The sequence below is a fragment of the Mustela putorius genome, unplaced genomic scaffold (assembly GCF_011764305.1).
Source record: "Mustela putorius furo isolate JIRA1106 unplaced genomic scaffold, ASM1176430v1.1 tig00000487_pilon_pilon_pilon, whole genome shotgun sequence".
NCBI lineage: Eukaryota > Metazoa > Chordata > Mammalia > Carnivora > Mustelidae > Mustela > Mustela putorius.
In genome coordinates, this window is record NW_025421399.1 from 942,443 (window position 1) to 957,034 (window position 14,592).

The 14,592-nt window shown below is 53.0% G+C and overlaps 2 protein-coding genes and 1 long non-coding RNA gene across 10 annotated transcripts in view; 2 read left to right on the forward strand and 1 right to left on the reverse strand.

The window, feature by feature from the left end:
* The first annotated feature begins 2,203 nt into the window (after positions 1-2,203).
* NKIRAS2 (NFKB inhibitor interacting Ras like 2) lies at positions 2,204-6,342 on the forward strand. The gene is made up of 4 exons (XM_004772712.3): positions 2,204-2,354; positions 3,292-3,399; positions 3,829-4,070; positions 4,709-6,342. The coding sequence occupies exons 2-4, from the start codon at positions 3,306-3,308 to the stop codon at positions 4,946-4,948; spliced, it is 576 nt and encodes a 191-aa protein (XP_004772769.1). The 5' UTR covers positions 2,204-2,354; positions 3,292-3,305; the 3' UTR covers positions 4,949-6,342.
* The window catches only part of ZNF385C (zinc finger protein 385C), a 53,343-nt gene continuing 45,032 nt past the window's right edge, over positions 6,282-14,592 (reverse strand). For 3 of the 8 annotated variants that reach the window (XM_004772716.3, XM_013045944.2, XM_045080699.1), the window contains exons 4-9: positions 13,259-13,369; positions 11,497-11,662; positions 9,346-9,639; positions 8,613-8,806; positions 8,202-8,312; positions 6,282-7,715 (exon numbers count right to left, since the gene is read on the reverse strand). In XM_004772716.3, the coding sequence (XP_004772773.1) occupies positions 7,479-7,715; positions 8,202-8,312; positions 8,613-8,806; positions 9,346-9,639; positions 11,497-11,662; positions 13,259-13,369 (1,113 nt within the window). In that variant the 3' untranslated portion in view covers positions 6,282-7,478. The remainder of the gene's footprint in view (positions 7,716-8,201; positions 8,313-8,612; positions 8,807-9,345; positions 9,640-11,496; positions 11,663-13,258; positions 13,370-14,592) is intronic. The other 5 variants (XM_045080700.1, XM_013045943.2, XR_006606975.1 and 2 more) reach the window with 4 other exon arrangements.
* LOC106003768 lies at positions 10,125-14,515 on the forward strand. Its single transcript, XR_001176447.2, has 3 exons — positions 10,125-10,941; positions 12,358-12,636; positions 14,039-14,515. It is a non-coding gene; the product is annotated as an uncharacterized LOC106003768 (long non-coding RNA).

Sequence of the window (14,592 nt, forward strand, 5' to 3'; positions counted from 1 at the left end):
GCTTCGTTGCCATAGCAACTTGCGATCGTAGACCGTCTCCCGTAAGGTGCAGGAGAGTCTAAGTTGGGTTGAGGACTCGATGACCCAGGACTCCGGAGTGTGTCCACAGCTTCCTTCCAGGAAAGGCAAGAAGACACACTTTGAGCCCAGGTCCCTCAGCTTTCATCGGCCCTTGGAAGCCCTGCCCAACCAAGCCAGGGGAACGCAGGGCGTCTTCACCCCGCGCCTTTCATCCCCTCTGGATCTCCAAGCAACAACTGGTTCATCACCCTAATGACGCTGACCCTTTTATGAGGCTGCTTTCATGTCAACTGCCTGGGAGTGCCATCTCAGCATTAAGTCTAGGGAGGGTGGCACGGCGCCCCAGACCCTGCCCTGGAGTTTATAAGGCAGCTCGCAGGGTGAGGTCCCTGCTCCACAGTGTCCCCAGTACTCTCACCCTTTATAGAAACACCCTGCTCAGCACCCTTGTCTTGCCGAATGCAATCTGGACTGGGAACTCAGACAGGGCAAGCACACAGCTTAATCACCTTTGTAGTACCTCCCTCACCCAAACCAATAGTTTTTGTGGGTTTGAAACTGGAGTTTCCTGAGGGTAAATTAAGGGAGTTTGAGGTTAAAATTTTAGAGTTAAGAGGAACTAAAATAAGAAGGGGGCAAGTGAATTTAAAAAGGATGGACTCCTTTCCTCCATTCCTCCCTAGTATGTGCCATTCTTAGGCTTCTTCCAAGGTCCTGCTTATCACAGAGCTATAAGGGGGCAGAAACCACACCCACCACTGGGCAGGGAAGGATGGGAAAGCACAGTGGGTGGGAAGAGAGAAGTCATTCAGCCAGCCAGTCATTCACTAGCTTCTCCAAAGTGCCTATTTTGTGCTGGTTTGGGAGGGCACAGACTCACAGACCACTTGCCCTGTCTTCCAGTGGCTCACAGTCTACCATCTATTGCAGGAAGCCAACCTGTTTTTAGACTATCTTCCTCCTGTATTCTTTGTATCTAAGCCAACTCATTTACTCTCGTAATTTTAGCTGTAGATGACACTGAACTCTGTTGATATCTCTAACCTAGACTTCTCATTTGTGAATTCTAGATCTCTATATCCAATTATCTGCTGGGTCTCTTGGGTGTTTCACAAACCCTGGAGACATAATATATTTAAGTTGAACGTGTCATTCTCTCTCCACTTTTCAACAAAAGAAGAAACAAATGCAAGACTTGATTCTTTTTTTTATAAAGAATACCTTATCTTGCCAAATGGATTCACAGGCAACTGGACACCAAATTAGAAAGATAGGAGACATGATAAACTCCCCCTTTCTTACTCCTGACTCCCAATTTGTCACCAAGCCTTGTGATTCTCCTACCCAGTGTCTTCTCAATCTATCTATCTCTGTTCCATCCCAATTCAGGCTTTCATCACTTTTATTTTTAAAACTTGTAATACTACCATAGTCTCCTAACAGGCCCCCAGTCTCATCTCCCTCCATTTTTCTTCTCCTACCAATGACTTTCTACACTTGATTTTAGCCAAAAGGTCAAGAGGCGATTACCAATGACTTTCTTAAAAGCAAAAAGCGATCATGCCACTTCATTGGCATAAAATCTGTCAATGGCTTTCCACCGCTGTTAGGATACAGCTTGAACTCTTTGACCTACCACACAAAGTCTTTGATTATAGACTTTGACCCCAAATACTTGTAGTTCCAGAAAATGCCATGACTTTTGCTGGTTTCCTCCACCCTTTCCTTCCACACCCTTCAAATCTCAAAACAGACATAACCTCCTCCAGGAAGTTTTCCGTGATGCCCGCTGTCCCTGAAGTTAAATGCCCTTTGCTGTGTTCCCACAGCACCTCCGTAATAGTTCTCACTGCGCTGTACTGTAACTGTTGGTTTAGATGTCTAGGTCCTCCCTACCCTGACCTTCTAATTCGTCCATTTTTCTCTCAGCATGTGGTTTTGTACCTGGCACAGAGTAGGTCTTCAGAAGACATCTGGCGAATAAACGATTGAATAAAAGAAGCTTACTGCATTATGGTAGTCTTTAGAGAAAGAACATCTGGGCATCAGAGACCCCGGCACCTCGCTCCAGGGAGCCTTAGAACCTACCCTCAGGTGCACAGCCCACCCAGGTCCCGTCATTCTCCCCGCCGGCCTCTGGGGGCGCTGTGTGTCCGGCTCCCGCTGGCCGCCGCCGGAATTGGTCACGCCGGACGGAAGCTGGGGGGGCGGGGCCGGACGGAGCCTGGAAGGACCCCAGAGGAAAAGCGGAGTCCTTGCGGCTGTGCTGCCCCTCCCCTGGTCCCGGCGCGTCTGGAGGGGGCCCGGCCGGGGTGCTGCGAGGGCTCCGGAAGGTACGGAGCTGGGAGGCCACTGCGTCCGCGCCCCCTTAGGTGGCGGGCCTCTGTCTCCGATTGCCTCGGGGGGAAATCGGTGGCAGAAGCCCTCTGGCAGTCTCTCTTAGGGGTGTCCCTTAGTTGCGGGCCCCGCAGGCGGAAGGGTCTGTATCAGGATTTTACTTGACAGGTCTCTGTTTGGGACATCTCTCGGGAACACATCTGTTCTCTAGGGCAGTCTTGGTCGGGGGTTCCTTCTTGGAGGCCTGTGTTTGGGATGCCTTCGACGAGATCTCTCCCTGGGACCTCTTCGGAGAAGGGGTTTCTGCGTCTGAGCCTCCTCATACTGCTTTGTCAGTCCAAGGGCAGCACATATTTTCCCCTTTCCAAAGCCTTTTCCCTTAGATTCTTTCACTCTTTTCTTTCCTGTCTGATGTTCAAGCCATTGACTTGACTGGGAATTAGAATTAGTTGCTGTCCAGGTAAATCATACAAGAAGGCAAAATACTCTCCTTATTTGCTCACTCGCCCTACGAAGAGTGCCTTGAGACAGATCCACCCAGAACAGCATTCCTGTTTATTTCTCCATGGAGTCATCGGAAACTGAGCCAGCGCTCCCTTCAGCAACTGGTCTTCCACATCCTGTGCACAGAAGGGAGCCTGGGCAGTGGCTCCTTTAAACCGGAGACTCTTCTCCCTTTATGGCAACATTTACCGACAGCCTGCCCTGAGCCAGTTACTGGCCCTGTACTGCTTATAACAAAGATGAATAAATTATAGCTCACTGTCCATTAGTGGACATAGACATATCATTCCAGTACACCCTGACCCTAGGAGGGGACAGACGTTACTCAACCCCTGAGGCCGTGTATTCTGTGCAGATCATGGGCTCTCGATTACGGGAGATCTGCCCTGTTTTCATCCCACCTCACCAAGTATGCTTCTGCTTTTCAAGGTTGAAGGCTAAGCATGGGGAAGAGCTGCAAGGTAGTCGTGTGTGGCCAGGCATCTGTGGGCAAAACTTCAATCCTGGAGCAGCTTCTGTATGGGAACCATGTAGTAGGTGAGTGTTGGGGGTGGGGGAATGGTGGAACAAGTTGAAGAATAAGTAGGATTTGATCACAACACGAAAAGGCTAAAAGCTGCTGGTAGTGGTTATTACACCCCGCAGAGTAAAATCTGCATAATGACCCCAACCCTAACATATTGAAATCCAAAGAGAGGAAACCCAATACTTGAGACAGGAAGGAAAAGTTCTCAAGTCACACTTTTGCTTAGCATAGGATAAGCATGAGGTTAATGTCTGTTTCCTGCTCTCCCCCCCACCACCAAGTCATCCAGTCCTGCTGGACTGTCCATCCCTGGCTCTCTCTCCTGGACCCCACATCTCCTTCTCTCTCGGGCTGGTTAAGCTCATTAGGATATACTCAGTCCCTCATATTTTCCATCTGCCTTCTCTCTACAAACAACTTTTCTCTTCATATTATCCCAGGTTCTGAGATGATTGAGACCCAGGAAGACATCTACGTGGGCTCCATTGAGACCGACCGGGGTGTGAGGGAGCAGGTGCGTTTCTATGACACCCGGGGGCTCCGAGATGGGGCTGAGCTGCCCCGGCACTGCTTCTCCTGCACTGACGGCTATGTCCTGGTCTACAGCACGGACAGCCGAGAGTCCTTTCAGCGTGTGGAGCTGCTCAAGAAGGAGATCGACAAATCCAAGGACAAGAAGGAGGTATGTACAGGGGTGGGGGACACTGGTGATGAGCAGGAGTGGACCCTGGGCTGGCTTTGGGGAGCTTGGCATGGCTCTGATTTTCACTCATATCCCAGGAGGTGGAGTGGGAGCCAGAGCGGGGATGGATGGAGGCCACAGGAGGCAGTCTTCCCCCTGGAGGCAGCCATGTGCTGAGGCAACTTGACCAGAGAGGCTTTCCTTTAGTTTCGGGGGTTCCTGACCTAACCCTAGAAGCCCCCACTAATCTTTCTTGAAGATGCTTCCTTGCTCTCAGCTGTGAAGGCCCTTCTGTTCCCGAATCCCCCTATAAGCTGTAGGAATTTGGGGGATGCTCCCTTACCAGGTGTTTAGACAGACAGAGTGATTGCTTGTAATTGGGCAGGCATAGGAGATAGAGGGCTTGTAGGGGAACTCCTGGAGGGAGGATAAATGAGGCCAGAATTTCAGTGGAGGAAGGAGAGGACAAAGCAACCATCTCCCTCTCTCTAGTCATTGTTTCTGATCTAGGAAGAGGTGAAACATTAGCCAGTGAGACTTTTGCTCGTCTTAGGACTCCTAGGTAGATGTCTGCCGTCACACCCACGCCTGAGGTCCACGGTACAACCTCAGGTCTCTACTCTGTCCATCTTCCCAAGGTCACCATCGTGGTCCTGGGCAACAAGTGTGACCTGCAGGAGCAGCGGCGTGTCGACCCAGATGTGGCTCAGCACTGGGCCAAGTCCGAGAAGGTGAAGCTGTGGGAGGTGTCTGTGGCCGACCGCCGCTCCCTGCTGGAGCCCTTCGTCTACCTGGCCAGCAAGATGACCCAGCCCCAGAGCAAGTCTGCTTTTCCCCTCAGCCGCAAGAACAAGGGCAGCGGCTCCTTGGATGGCTGAAGAGCCGCCCTCCCTTCTCCACCCTCCCAGGCTCATTCCAGCTGCTGGGACTCTGGAAGATGTGTCCAGGGGTGGGGTTAGGCAAAGCTATCCTTCCCAGGCCAGGCAGCTGGGCTGTCCCAGGCTCAGGTCACTTTCGCTCCCTCTCAGCTCGGGGAAGTGCAGATAATCTAGGCTAGTCCCTCCCCCCCGCCCCCACAAGCCCCCTCCTGTCCAGCATTCATATCCCTGTGCTGCTGTGACCTGGGGCAGTTGTGGGTCAGTGTCCCCTACCACGTGCCCTGAGTGGGAAGCAGAGCTGCCATGCAGAAGTGCCCAGTCCAGGCTCTGGTTCCAGTTACGGGGTCCCTTCACCTGTGGGTTTCTTGCTAGGGACAGGCACACACACATGCGCACACACTCACACTTACGGCACCAGCCTGGACTCTGGAGAAAGGCGTGTGTGTGTGTGTAGATGTGTGCATGCGTGCATGCGTGTGCCTGCTGGAGTCCAGCTCTGACTGTCCTCTCCCTGGCTGGAAGAAGCCAGCTTCCTGGGAGGTGTAATTTTCTGCTTTCACTCTCCCCCACCCCCCCACCCAAGTTGTTTTGCTTCCTCTTCCTGCTCAGGGAGCTCATGGCCCCTGTTGGCTGAGATGGGATGGAGTGATGGCTGGGCTTCACCAGCTGGCTTTGGAAGCCTGCAAGGACTTTCCCCTCTCTGGGTTTCAGTTTTCTCATCTGTAAGGTGATGGGAGTTGCTTAGATGATCTTCTGGATCCTCTCCAGCCCTCAGATTTTATCATGCCTGTGGCTTGGGGCTGGCTCTTACTGTGCCCGTGGCTTCTCTCTCTTCAAGGTGCTATGCCTCCTGGCCCTGGAGGCTGAGACACTGCTCCCCCCAACCACCAGGGGGCAGGAGTGCAGTGGCTATCCAGTGTCCAGTCCGCGTACCTCACACCGGTGGGGCCTGATCTTCACCCCTTCCTGTGGTTGTTTTCAGCTCAGAGCTGGACTTGTATTTATAAATTACTTGTGTTTTTCTGCCTGCTGCCATGGTGAAGATTGGACAAGGTGCTCCACCAGCCCCTCCTTACCTCAGATGCCTGAACAGAACAAGGCAAACCAGTAGCAGCTTCTCAGGAGCTGACAGATCTGTTGGGACTCGGAAGGGTGGTTACACTTGTCACCCACAACTTCCCATGTCCACGTCATGCTCCTTGTGTGCACACCCAGCAGAGCTGAGACACGGGAGCCAGTGACCTCTAGTACATGCCCCTTCTCCCCAAGATGGGAGAGGTGAGTAGGGCAGCCCGCCCAAGGCTGGGTGAGTTGAGGTAGGGCATATACAGGCTCGGGCTTGAATTCATTTATTGATGCATTGGACACAATAAAATCACAACTGTTATCAAAAAGTTTCCCTCCCCTCCCCCCTTCTTGTCCTCCCATTGGAAACATCTAAAAAAAAAAAAAAAAGAACAGGTAACAGGTGGAGACTGGTAAAGTCCCATATTGTGGGGTGAAGGAGCAGAGCTGGGGGTGGGATGGAGGTTGTGACATTGACTTTGACAGCACGAAAATGGTTCTTGAGAGTATGTCATCCTGGATCCCAACGCTCAGCTTCACAGTGAGGGGGCTGGGTGCTGGCTGGAAGGAGGGGAAGCTGGATTTATTGTTAGGGACCAGTTTGGGGTGAGGAGCTAGAGGGGAAGGCTCTTTGGGAGCCTTGAGGTGGGAGGGGTTGTGTTTGCTGGGTCCGGAGTCTGAGACCCAGTGCTCCCACCACCCAGCTGGGGTTCATAAGGAACCGATGAAAGGCTGAGGAGAGAGCTTGTGTGGGGTTGATCACCTCTGTTAAAACTGGGCCCTGCCAGAAAATCACCCTCACCTACCCCTCTCCTAGCCACATCTTGTCAGAGCAGAGGAACCCCAAAAGCTTTCAGCCCCAGCCTCATCTTGACTTTGCCCCCCACTCGTCACTGCTCCCTTTCTCCTCCACAGTCTTCTTCCACTCCCCCAGGGTCACCTTGTCCAGATGGCCTTGAACCCTCTCCAGCTTGAGACCCTGTGTGTCACTTCCAGTGATTCCCTGGAGAATCCAGTGAAGAGACGGCCTCCCCCGCAGGCTTGTCCCCAGGCTCAAAGTTAAGATTCCTGGGGCCTCTGGCCCTGGGGGTATAGGTCTTGAGTCGGGGAGACGAGAGCACCATGGGGCTGGGGCTAGGATTTTGCATAGATATTTGGGATTTCTCAGTTTGCTCCCCATTAATGAGGCTGGGCAATGCAGGGGAAGCCAGCACTAGTCTGAGAAGGCTGGGAAAAGGAGCGTGGGGACGGAAGGTCCTTGGGCCAGGAGGGTAGTAGTGGACTCCCTAATCCAAACTGAGTAAAGGGCAGGTACCCTTGAAACTAGCCCAGCTCTTCTCAGATTGGACAGGAAGCCCTCAGCTGTAAAAGGCAATCTCCTGGGGAATGGAGGAAACCGGCATCTCAGGAAGAGGAGGCAGGGACAGCAAATGCTGGAAAATGGGCCCTGGCTCCCCCAGGAAGCCTAGTAGGGGGCGAAGACGATGGGCCCTGTGGCAGGGCGGACGGCTCCTGCCGGGGTACGAAACAGAGCTGGGCCCAGGATGGGAGCTGGAAAGAGGGTGGTAGCTGCTGCAGGGGCAGGCCGGAGGGCCAGGGGCCCCGGCAGGGCACAGATGGCGGCAGCCGCGGCGGGGATTGGGCTGGGCAGGAAGCGAGCCGCCAGTGTCTTGGTGAGTTGCTTCTGCAAGGCCAGTTTTGACTGCAGAGAGGAGAGAGAGGAATGGACACAGTCTGACCCAGGAAAATCCCACCCCTCCCGGGGTGCCATCCTTGGGCTTTCTGCTGCAGGAAAGACGTGCCTTTTAGGGTTCCAAACCTAAGTCCTCCCTTCCCACCCCCAAACACTCATTCCAAAGGGCTTTCTCTACCACCTGTCTTCCTGCCCAGAGGAAGGAGGCTGTGGGGGGGGTGGGGGTGGGGGCAGAGACGGTCTCTAGGAGATGCACACCCAACCCTCGCTCTTGACCCTGAGATTACTGTCTCGGCCCACCTCGCCGGAAATTCCTCAGGCAGATCCCAAGGTGGCCGGGAACCCCAGCCCAGCTCTCCCTCACCCCAGGCAGCCTTGGAGGGGGTGTGAGGGGGTGGCTTCCTTCCTGCCCCTCCCCCAGTCCCCAGCTTGCCCTTCTGGCCCACCCTCTCCCTGCAGGCCCGGGGCCCAGCCCTGTTGCCTGAAGACAGATACCTTGAGGATACTCACAGCCAGCGCTGCATGTTTCTGCAGCTTGCTGTGCTGGCTGGACGGCTTGGGGGGCTTCCCAGCCAGGCGGTCTTTGTGCCTCCTGCTGCTCAGGTGCTAACGGACAGACAGACAGACTGGCGACAGGATGAGAAAGACCAAGAAACCCTCCCCCGCCCACTACCCAATCATCCTCAACAAGCTAACCCTCCACCCATGAGCCACATGTGGGACATACGTTTATGGAATGTCACCCTGGGAAGGGGAAGTGGGATTTGGCCTTTGCCCTCCAGGATCCCACTGTCCCTCCAGTCCTGAGCTCCTCTTCCTCTGCTGGCTCCCTCCCCGCACCCAGCACCAGTCCCACCCCCTCAGCCCTGCTCCAGCCCCAGCCCCAGTCGGCCTCTCTTCTCCCACCTGCTTGAGTTGGGTCTCTGAATTGACCTGGAGCTGACACAGAGCACAGTGAAAAGGGGGGCTGGGCCCCTGTCGGCCCCCCTGTCCCCCTGCCACTCTCTTGGCCTTGTGTCCAGCTCCCCGGGGCACTGGGCGGCCTCGGCCCCTTCGGGGAGCACCTCGTTGACCTTCCACCATCCACCGGTGCTTGGCTCCTGAGGGAGGAGGGAAGACAGCCCATCAGCTCCAAAGAGGGGCTGCAAGGACCATGAGAAACCCTCCGAACTAGGTGGGTCTTGCTGCCCTGCCAAGCCTGCAGGCTGCTCCGCAAGTGCTCCCCTGCACCTCAGCCCCCCAAGAGTTCTCGTCCCCACCTCCGCAAGGTCCTCCCAGCTTCCGTAGTTTCCACCAGCCACCCCCCGACCCCCAGGCCTTCTTGCAGAGGAACTGCCTGGCTTCCCGTTGCTCTCATCTCCTGCCTTCTGTCTGGGTCTGACCTAAGGACAGATGGAGGAGGTGTTTCCGGCCTCCTCCCTCCCAGGGATCCTTCGGTTCGTGCTGCCCGAGACTTGTCTTCCCAATTCTCCCGCCCCACACATCAGCTGGAGGATCCAGAATGTCCACCCAATCACAGCTGAACACAACACCTGTGTCACCAAGCCCTTGAGCAAAATGCCCAGAAACTCCAGCCTGCCTGCTGCTGGGGAGGGCTGTCTGCCTGCCACTCTCTTCCCCTAGACTCCAGCGCACTGACCTGTGTTATGAGCCTGAAGCTGGGAAGCAGAGTTCACGGTCACCTTGCACGTGGGGCAATAGAGGCGCCCCTTCTCGCTCCTGCTCTCCCCACTCACACCGCTTCCCACAGCAGCTGCTGCTGGCTCAGGCCCTGGTGCCTCTCTCCCAGGCTCTGGGGAGCAGGGTAGGCAAGAGGAAGAAGAGGAAGAGGAGGCAGCATCCAAGAGGTCTGAGTTGGCCAACTCTCTGGGTGTGGGGTCCGGAGTCAGCAGTGGCTGGAGTTGGGGGCCAGGAGGAGGGGCTTCAGGAACTGCTGGGGAGATGGAAGGCATCAGTTAAGAATCATCTTGAGACCATGATTTCAAGTAGTGATAAATTAAGGATGGCATGGCAGAGGGGAAGGGTCCCTGATGTAGGAATGAGCAGCAGTGAAATCCAGACTCCACTCTCTCACTAACTCACTGGGCCAACTTGGACCTCTTTGGGGCTTAACTTCCCATTTGAAAATATAAATTTGGACAGAGGGGTCTCAGAAAGCCCTCACAGCCTGGATACTCTAACCTAGAGTTATTAGCTAACTATTAAATAAGTGGAAGTCACAAAAAAGGTGCACTGCGATATTCATAGAGCACTATTCATAATAGCTTAAAGCTGGAGACTATCCAGGATGCCTGAGTGGCTCAGCTGGTTGAGCATCTGCCTTCAGCTCAGGTCATGATCTCAGGGTCCTGGGATCGAGCCCCGCATCCTGCTCCACACTTAGTGGGGAGTCTGCTTCTCCCTGTCCCTCTGCCCCTACCCCTCGCTCATGCTCTTTCTCTTTCTCTCAAATAAATAGAATCTTAAAAAAAAAAAAAGACAAAACTGGAAATTATCCAAATGTTCACAATAGGAGAGTGGATTAAAAAAAGAAAAAAAAGGCATACGGTCACATGAGAGGGCACTACACGCAACACTGAAGAGGCCAGGCATCAAACCTCCTTACTACAGGATTCACCAAAACCAAGGGCAACTGATCAATGGCATGAAAAGTCAAGATCACTTAGGGGAGAGATGGATGTAGTTGACTAGTGTTGCCCCCAGACTCACGTCTGCCTGAAACCTCAGAATGTGATCTTATGTGGAACCAGTGTCTTCACAGATGTAAGTAGTTATGATGAGATCATAGTGGACTGGGGTGGGTCCTAATCCAATGACTGGTGTCCTTATAAGAAGACCATTTGGAAATAAAATAGGATAAAAACAGAGAGGGAGACAAACCGCAAGAGACTCTTACAGCAACAGGGTTGCTGGGGTGGGGGATGGGGTAACTAGGTGATGGCATTAAGCAGACGACCTGATATAATGAGCACTGGGTGCTCTATGCAAACGATGAATCACTAAGCTCTACCTAGAAATCAGTAATATGCAGTATGTTAACTAACTTGAATTTAAACAAAACAAGACCATGTGAAGACACAGAGACACGGGGAGAACGTGATGTGAAGACAGAGGCAGAGTGGCCAGCAACCACCAGAAGCTAGATGAGAAGCATGGGATGGATTCTCCATCTGAGGCCCCACGAAGGAACCAACCCTGTCAACACCTTGATTTCAAACTTCTCATCTCCAGAACGGTGAGAAAATAAATGTCTGTTCTTTTCAGTCACCCACTGTGTGGTCATTCACTGTGGTAGTCCTGAGAAGCTAACACAACAAGGCAGTGACTGCGGGGGGGTGGGGCGGACAACTAGGAGGGCTTCAGGGTGCTGGTGCCATGTTTCTTGATCTCAGTATATTCAGACTAGGAAGGCTCACAACACTTGTGATGTATGCCTTTTTCTGTATGTATGGGCTACCCCAACCTTGGCAAAAATAATAACCAGAAATCTCCCAACCCCATACCAGAAACCAGAATTGGATTGGGGAGTGGGGAGGGGAAGGAGGAGAGTTCAGGACTGGGGGCGCCTGGGTGACTCAGTCATCAAGCATCTGTCTTCAGCTCAGGTCATGATCCCAGGGTCCCAGGGATCGAATCCCGCATCAGGCTCACTGCTCAGCAGGAAGCCTGCTTCTCCCTCTCCCACTTCCCCTGCTTGTGTTTCCTCTCTCGCTGTGTCTCTCTTTGTCAAATAAACAAATAAGATCTTAAATAAAAAAAAAAAAAAAAAAAAAGAGAGTTCAGAACTGACCTTTACTCTGTGGCTCTCCAGGGGATCCACTGGTTGGAGTCGGGGTTGGGGACACCAGCTCCCCATCCCGGGCCAGGGTTTGTGGCCTCTGCTTGCTCTTGGCAGCTTCAACAGCCTTGAGTTTTCTGGCGTGTTTGTGGCCTTTGTAATGTGCTTCAGCTTGGTTCTGGGGAGTGGAGGGCTTGGGGTCACCATTTATTTGCTGAGTCTGCATGCCCCCCTCCATGAGCTGGCACTGAGCAGGGGGCGGGTCAGAGGGGGCAGGGCCCCAGCCAGACAAGAGGGCAGTCCTTGTCATCATAGCATGCGTGTGGCCCTGAGGTTTACAGAATTCCTTCTCATACCTGAGCCCCCACGCAAACAGCCTCTGGCTTCAAATTCTGCCTCAGCCACTCATTAGCTGTGCGTCTCTGGGCAAGTCGCCTCACCTCTCTGAGCCTCAGTTTGCTGACTCGTAAACTTTGTGACAATACTGACCTCACAGGGTTGTGGGAATTAAAAAGAACATGAAAGGCACCTGGGTGGCTCAGCAGGTTAAGCAGCTGACTCCTGATTTGGGCTCAGGTCATGAACTCAGGGTTGGGCTCTAGGCTCAGCCTAGAGTCTGCTTGAGGTCCTTCCTCCCTCTGCCCCTCCCCCTGCTCTCTCTCTCTCTCAAATAAATAAATAAAATCTTTTTTAAAAATGAAAAAAAAATAAAAATAAGCAGCACACGAATGACAAGGGCCTAGTACATACAGCAGGTGCTCAACAGATGTTAGTTACCAAGTTCATAAATGCACAAATGGAGAAAATTGAGCAGTTCTCATACTTGGGGTATGTACACCCTGAAAATTCATCCCTATGTTCATTTTTTTCCAGCAAATCATTTTTGAGCATTTGCTCTTTGCCAGGGGCCCAGCATGGAGAAGACATGGTCCCTCCCTCAGAGTGAAGTCTTTCTGTCGATCTCTTGCAAGACTCATCTAACCCAAAAACCTGGAGGGAGCCCCTGAATCTGGCCTGTTGGTGTCCTACCTCCTTCAACCAGGGGTCCCTGCTTATTACTCCCAAGTGTAGGAAAGACGGGCCCCTATGGCCCCTCCCTAGACCCTTTCACCAGAGCAGATCTCCCAAGACCCAGAATCATCCAGACAGAAGGTAAATATTCCCTGGGAGGCCAGGATGAGGCTTCTCCACCATCTGGGGGTAGGCTATAGTAAAAAGTATGTGGGCCTTGGGGTCAGTTAGGCCTGGGTTCAAATCCCAGCTCTGCTACTCACTAGCTGTGTGGCCTCAGGCAAGTCACTTAACCTCTCTGAGGTTGTTTCTTTACGTGGAAAGTGGGGATGATAATAGCACTTCTCTCCATCTCACGAAGTATCAGGAGAACTAATTAAGATGATGGGAATGGACATATTCAACACATCAATTCTCCTGTGCTTTAAGAGCTCAGCTCCAGACCAGGAACTGATAGGAGCTCTTGGGACCCAGAGCAGAAAAAGGCAGTCTTTTCTCTCGCAGAAGGATCCAGAACACAGGAGAGAAGCAAAGCGGAGGGAAATGGAGACTCCAGGGCCATTAGAGATAAGGCAGAGGAATTTGGAAAAAGGAGAAGACAGGATGGGTGAGGGACTGGGAGCATGTCTTCTGGGACTTGTTCCATCCCAGGGACGGAAACATGGATCCCTGTCCCTTTGCCAGAAAAGTCTCTGGCACCCCAGTGTCCAGGCCTCTCCCTGCCCAGTCCCCTCCCCAGCCTGTTTCCACTACTCCCTCTCACCGATGAGTTGAACCTCAGGTGACAGATGTTACAGGAAATGAAGAGCTTCTTCTTCAGAGGGGAGGGGACCCCAAACGTGTGGCTGATGACAGCTTTCTGGATCGGGTCCATCTGTGAAGAAGGTGGGAGGGCACAATGCTGGGGTCGGCTGTGAAGGGGAGGCGATACAAAATGCCAAAAACTAATGCCTATCGAGGAGGGCAGGCATCCAGACATAGGAAGAACTTTCCCATCCTTGTGGCTAGGAGACACAAAAGAAACAGTCTCCTCCCTGGCTGACTTAATCTGTTCGCAGGGGCTTCAGCGTGAAGGGAGAGGGGAACGGCCAGGGAGAAACACTGCCATGTCCCAGTGATCACCTTGGCATCTCCTGCTGCCCCTCTGGTCTCTGTTTTTTTTTTTTTTTCCTTATTCACAAGAATCACAACTATTGGGACAGAGTTGGGGGCAGGGAGAAGCAGGGACAGGACAAAGAGTCTCTCTGTTGGAAATCCTCTTCCATAACCCAGTCTTGTGCCGGGCCTGTGGGCTGGGGGAGAGAAGGCTTATCTTTTCAGCTCTGCCACTGTCACAGGGCCTGAGTGGGGGAGTGAGGGCATGGCCAGAGCAGGGGCGGGAAGGGGCAGGTGGCAGCATGTGGAGACCAGACGGTTCCCTGAGTTGTAGGATTATTATTATTTTTTTGTATATTAATTTGTGTAGGTTTTCCCCCCCCTCTCTTCCTTATTTTAACTTTTTTTTCCTTCTATAAATCCAAGCCGTTGTGTTCTCTTTTCTCAGGGGCTGCTTTTTGGACCAAAAGCAGTTGTCTGGGCTTGCTTATCAAGAGGAACTTTCCACACCTTCCTGAGAGAAGAGAACAGAGGCTTTGGGAGAAAAGCATGGGTTCAGAAACTCCCCAGGGAACAGAACGAGGTTCTAACCCTCACCTAACAGCACCTGGGGCTGGGTGCAGACAGGGGCCAGGAGCACGGCCTACAGGGTCCCAGCGGTGCAGGCAAGAGAAGATATACCTGCTCCCAAGGGACTGTGTGCATGGTGCCTCAGCAAGTGACAGAGGGACCCAAAGAACAGGGACCCCCCCCCCAAATGGCTCAGGCTCTCATGGACCTCTGTGTGACCCTGGAGGTTAGAGAGAAAGGGGCTCCTCAGGATAACTGAGGCTGAGTTTCCCACCATCTTGTTAGGATGGGCTGGGGGCTCCTTAATGATGACCTTTGATGTTTCAGAATTAAAGAAAGGGGGGTACTTCTTATAGCAAAGTGAAATTCGTGCTCCCTGCACTTGTCATTCACACACACGCACACTTGGAAATACACAGACACAGAGCACAG

Excerpts from the sequence above, each read along its gene's own strand:
- NKIRAS2 (XM_004772712.3), top strand. The coding sequence starts at position 3,306 with ATGGGGAAGAGCTGCAAGGTAGTCGTGTGTGGCCAGGCATCTGTGGGC. Across the intron at positions 3,400-3,828 it reads GTATGGGAACCATGTAGTAG|GTTCTGAGATGATTGAGACC; the intron begins GTGAGTGTTGGG and ends ATATTATCCCAG. Across the intron at positions 4,071-4,708 it reads AATCCAAGGACAAGAAGGAG|GTCACCATCGTGGTCCTGGG; the intron begins GTATGTACAGGG and ends CATCTTCCCAAG.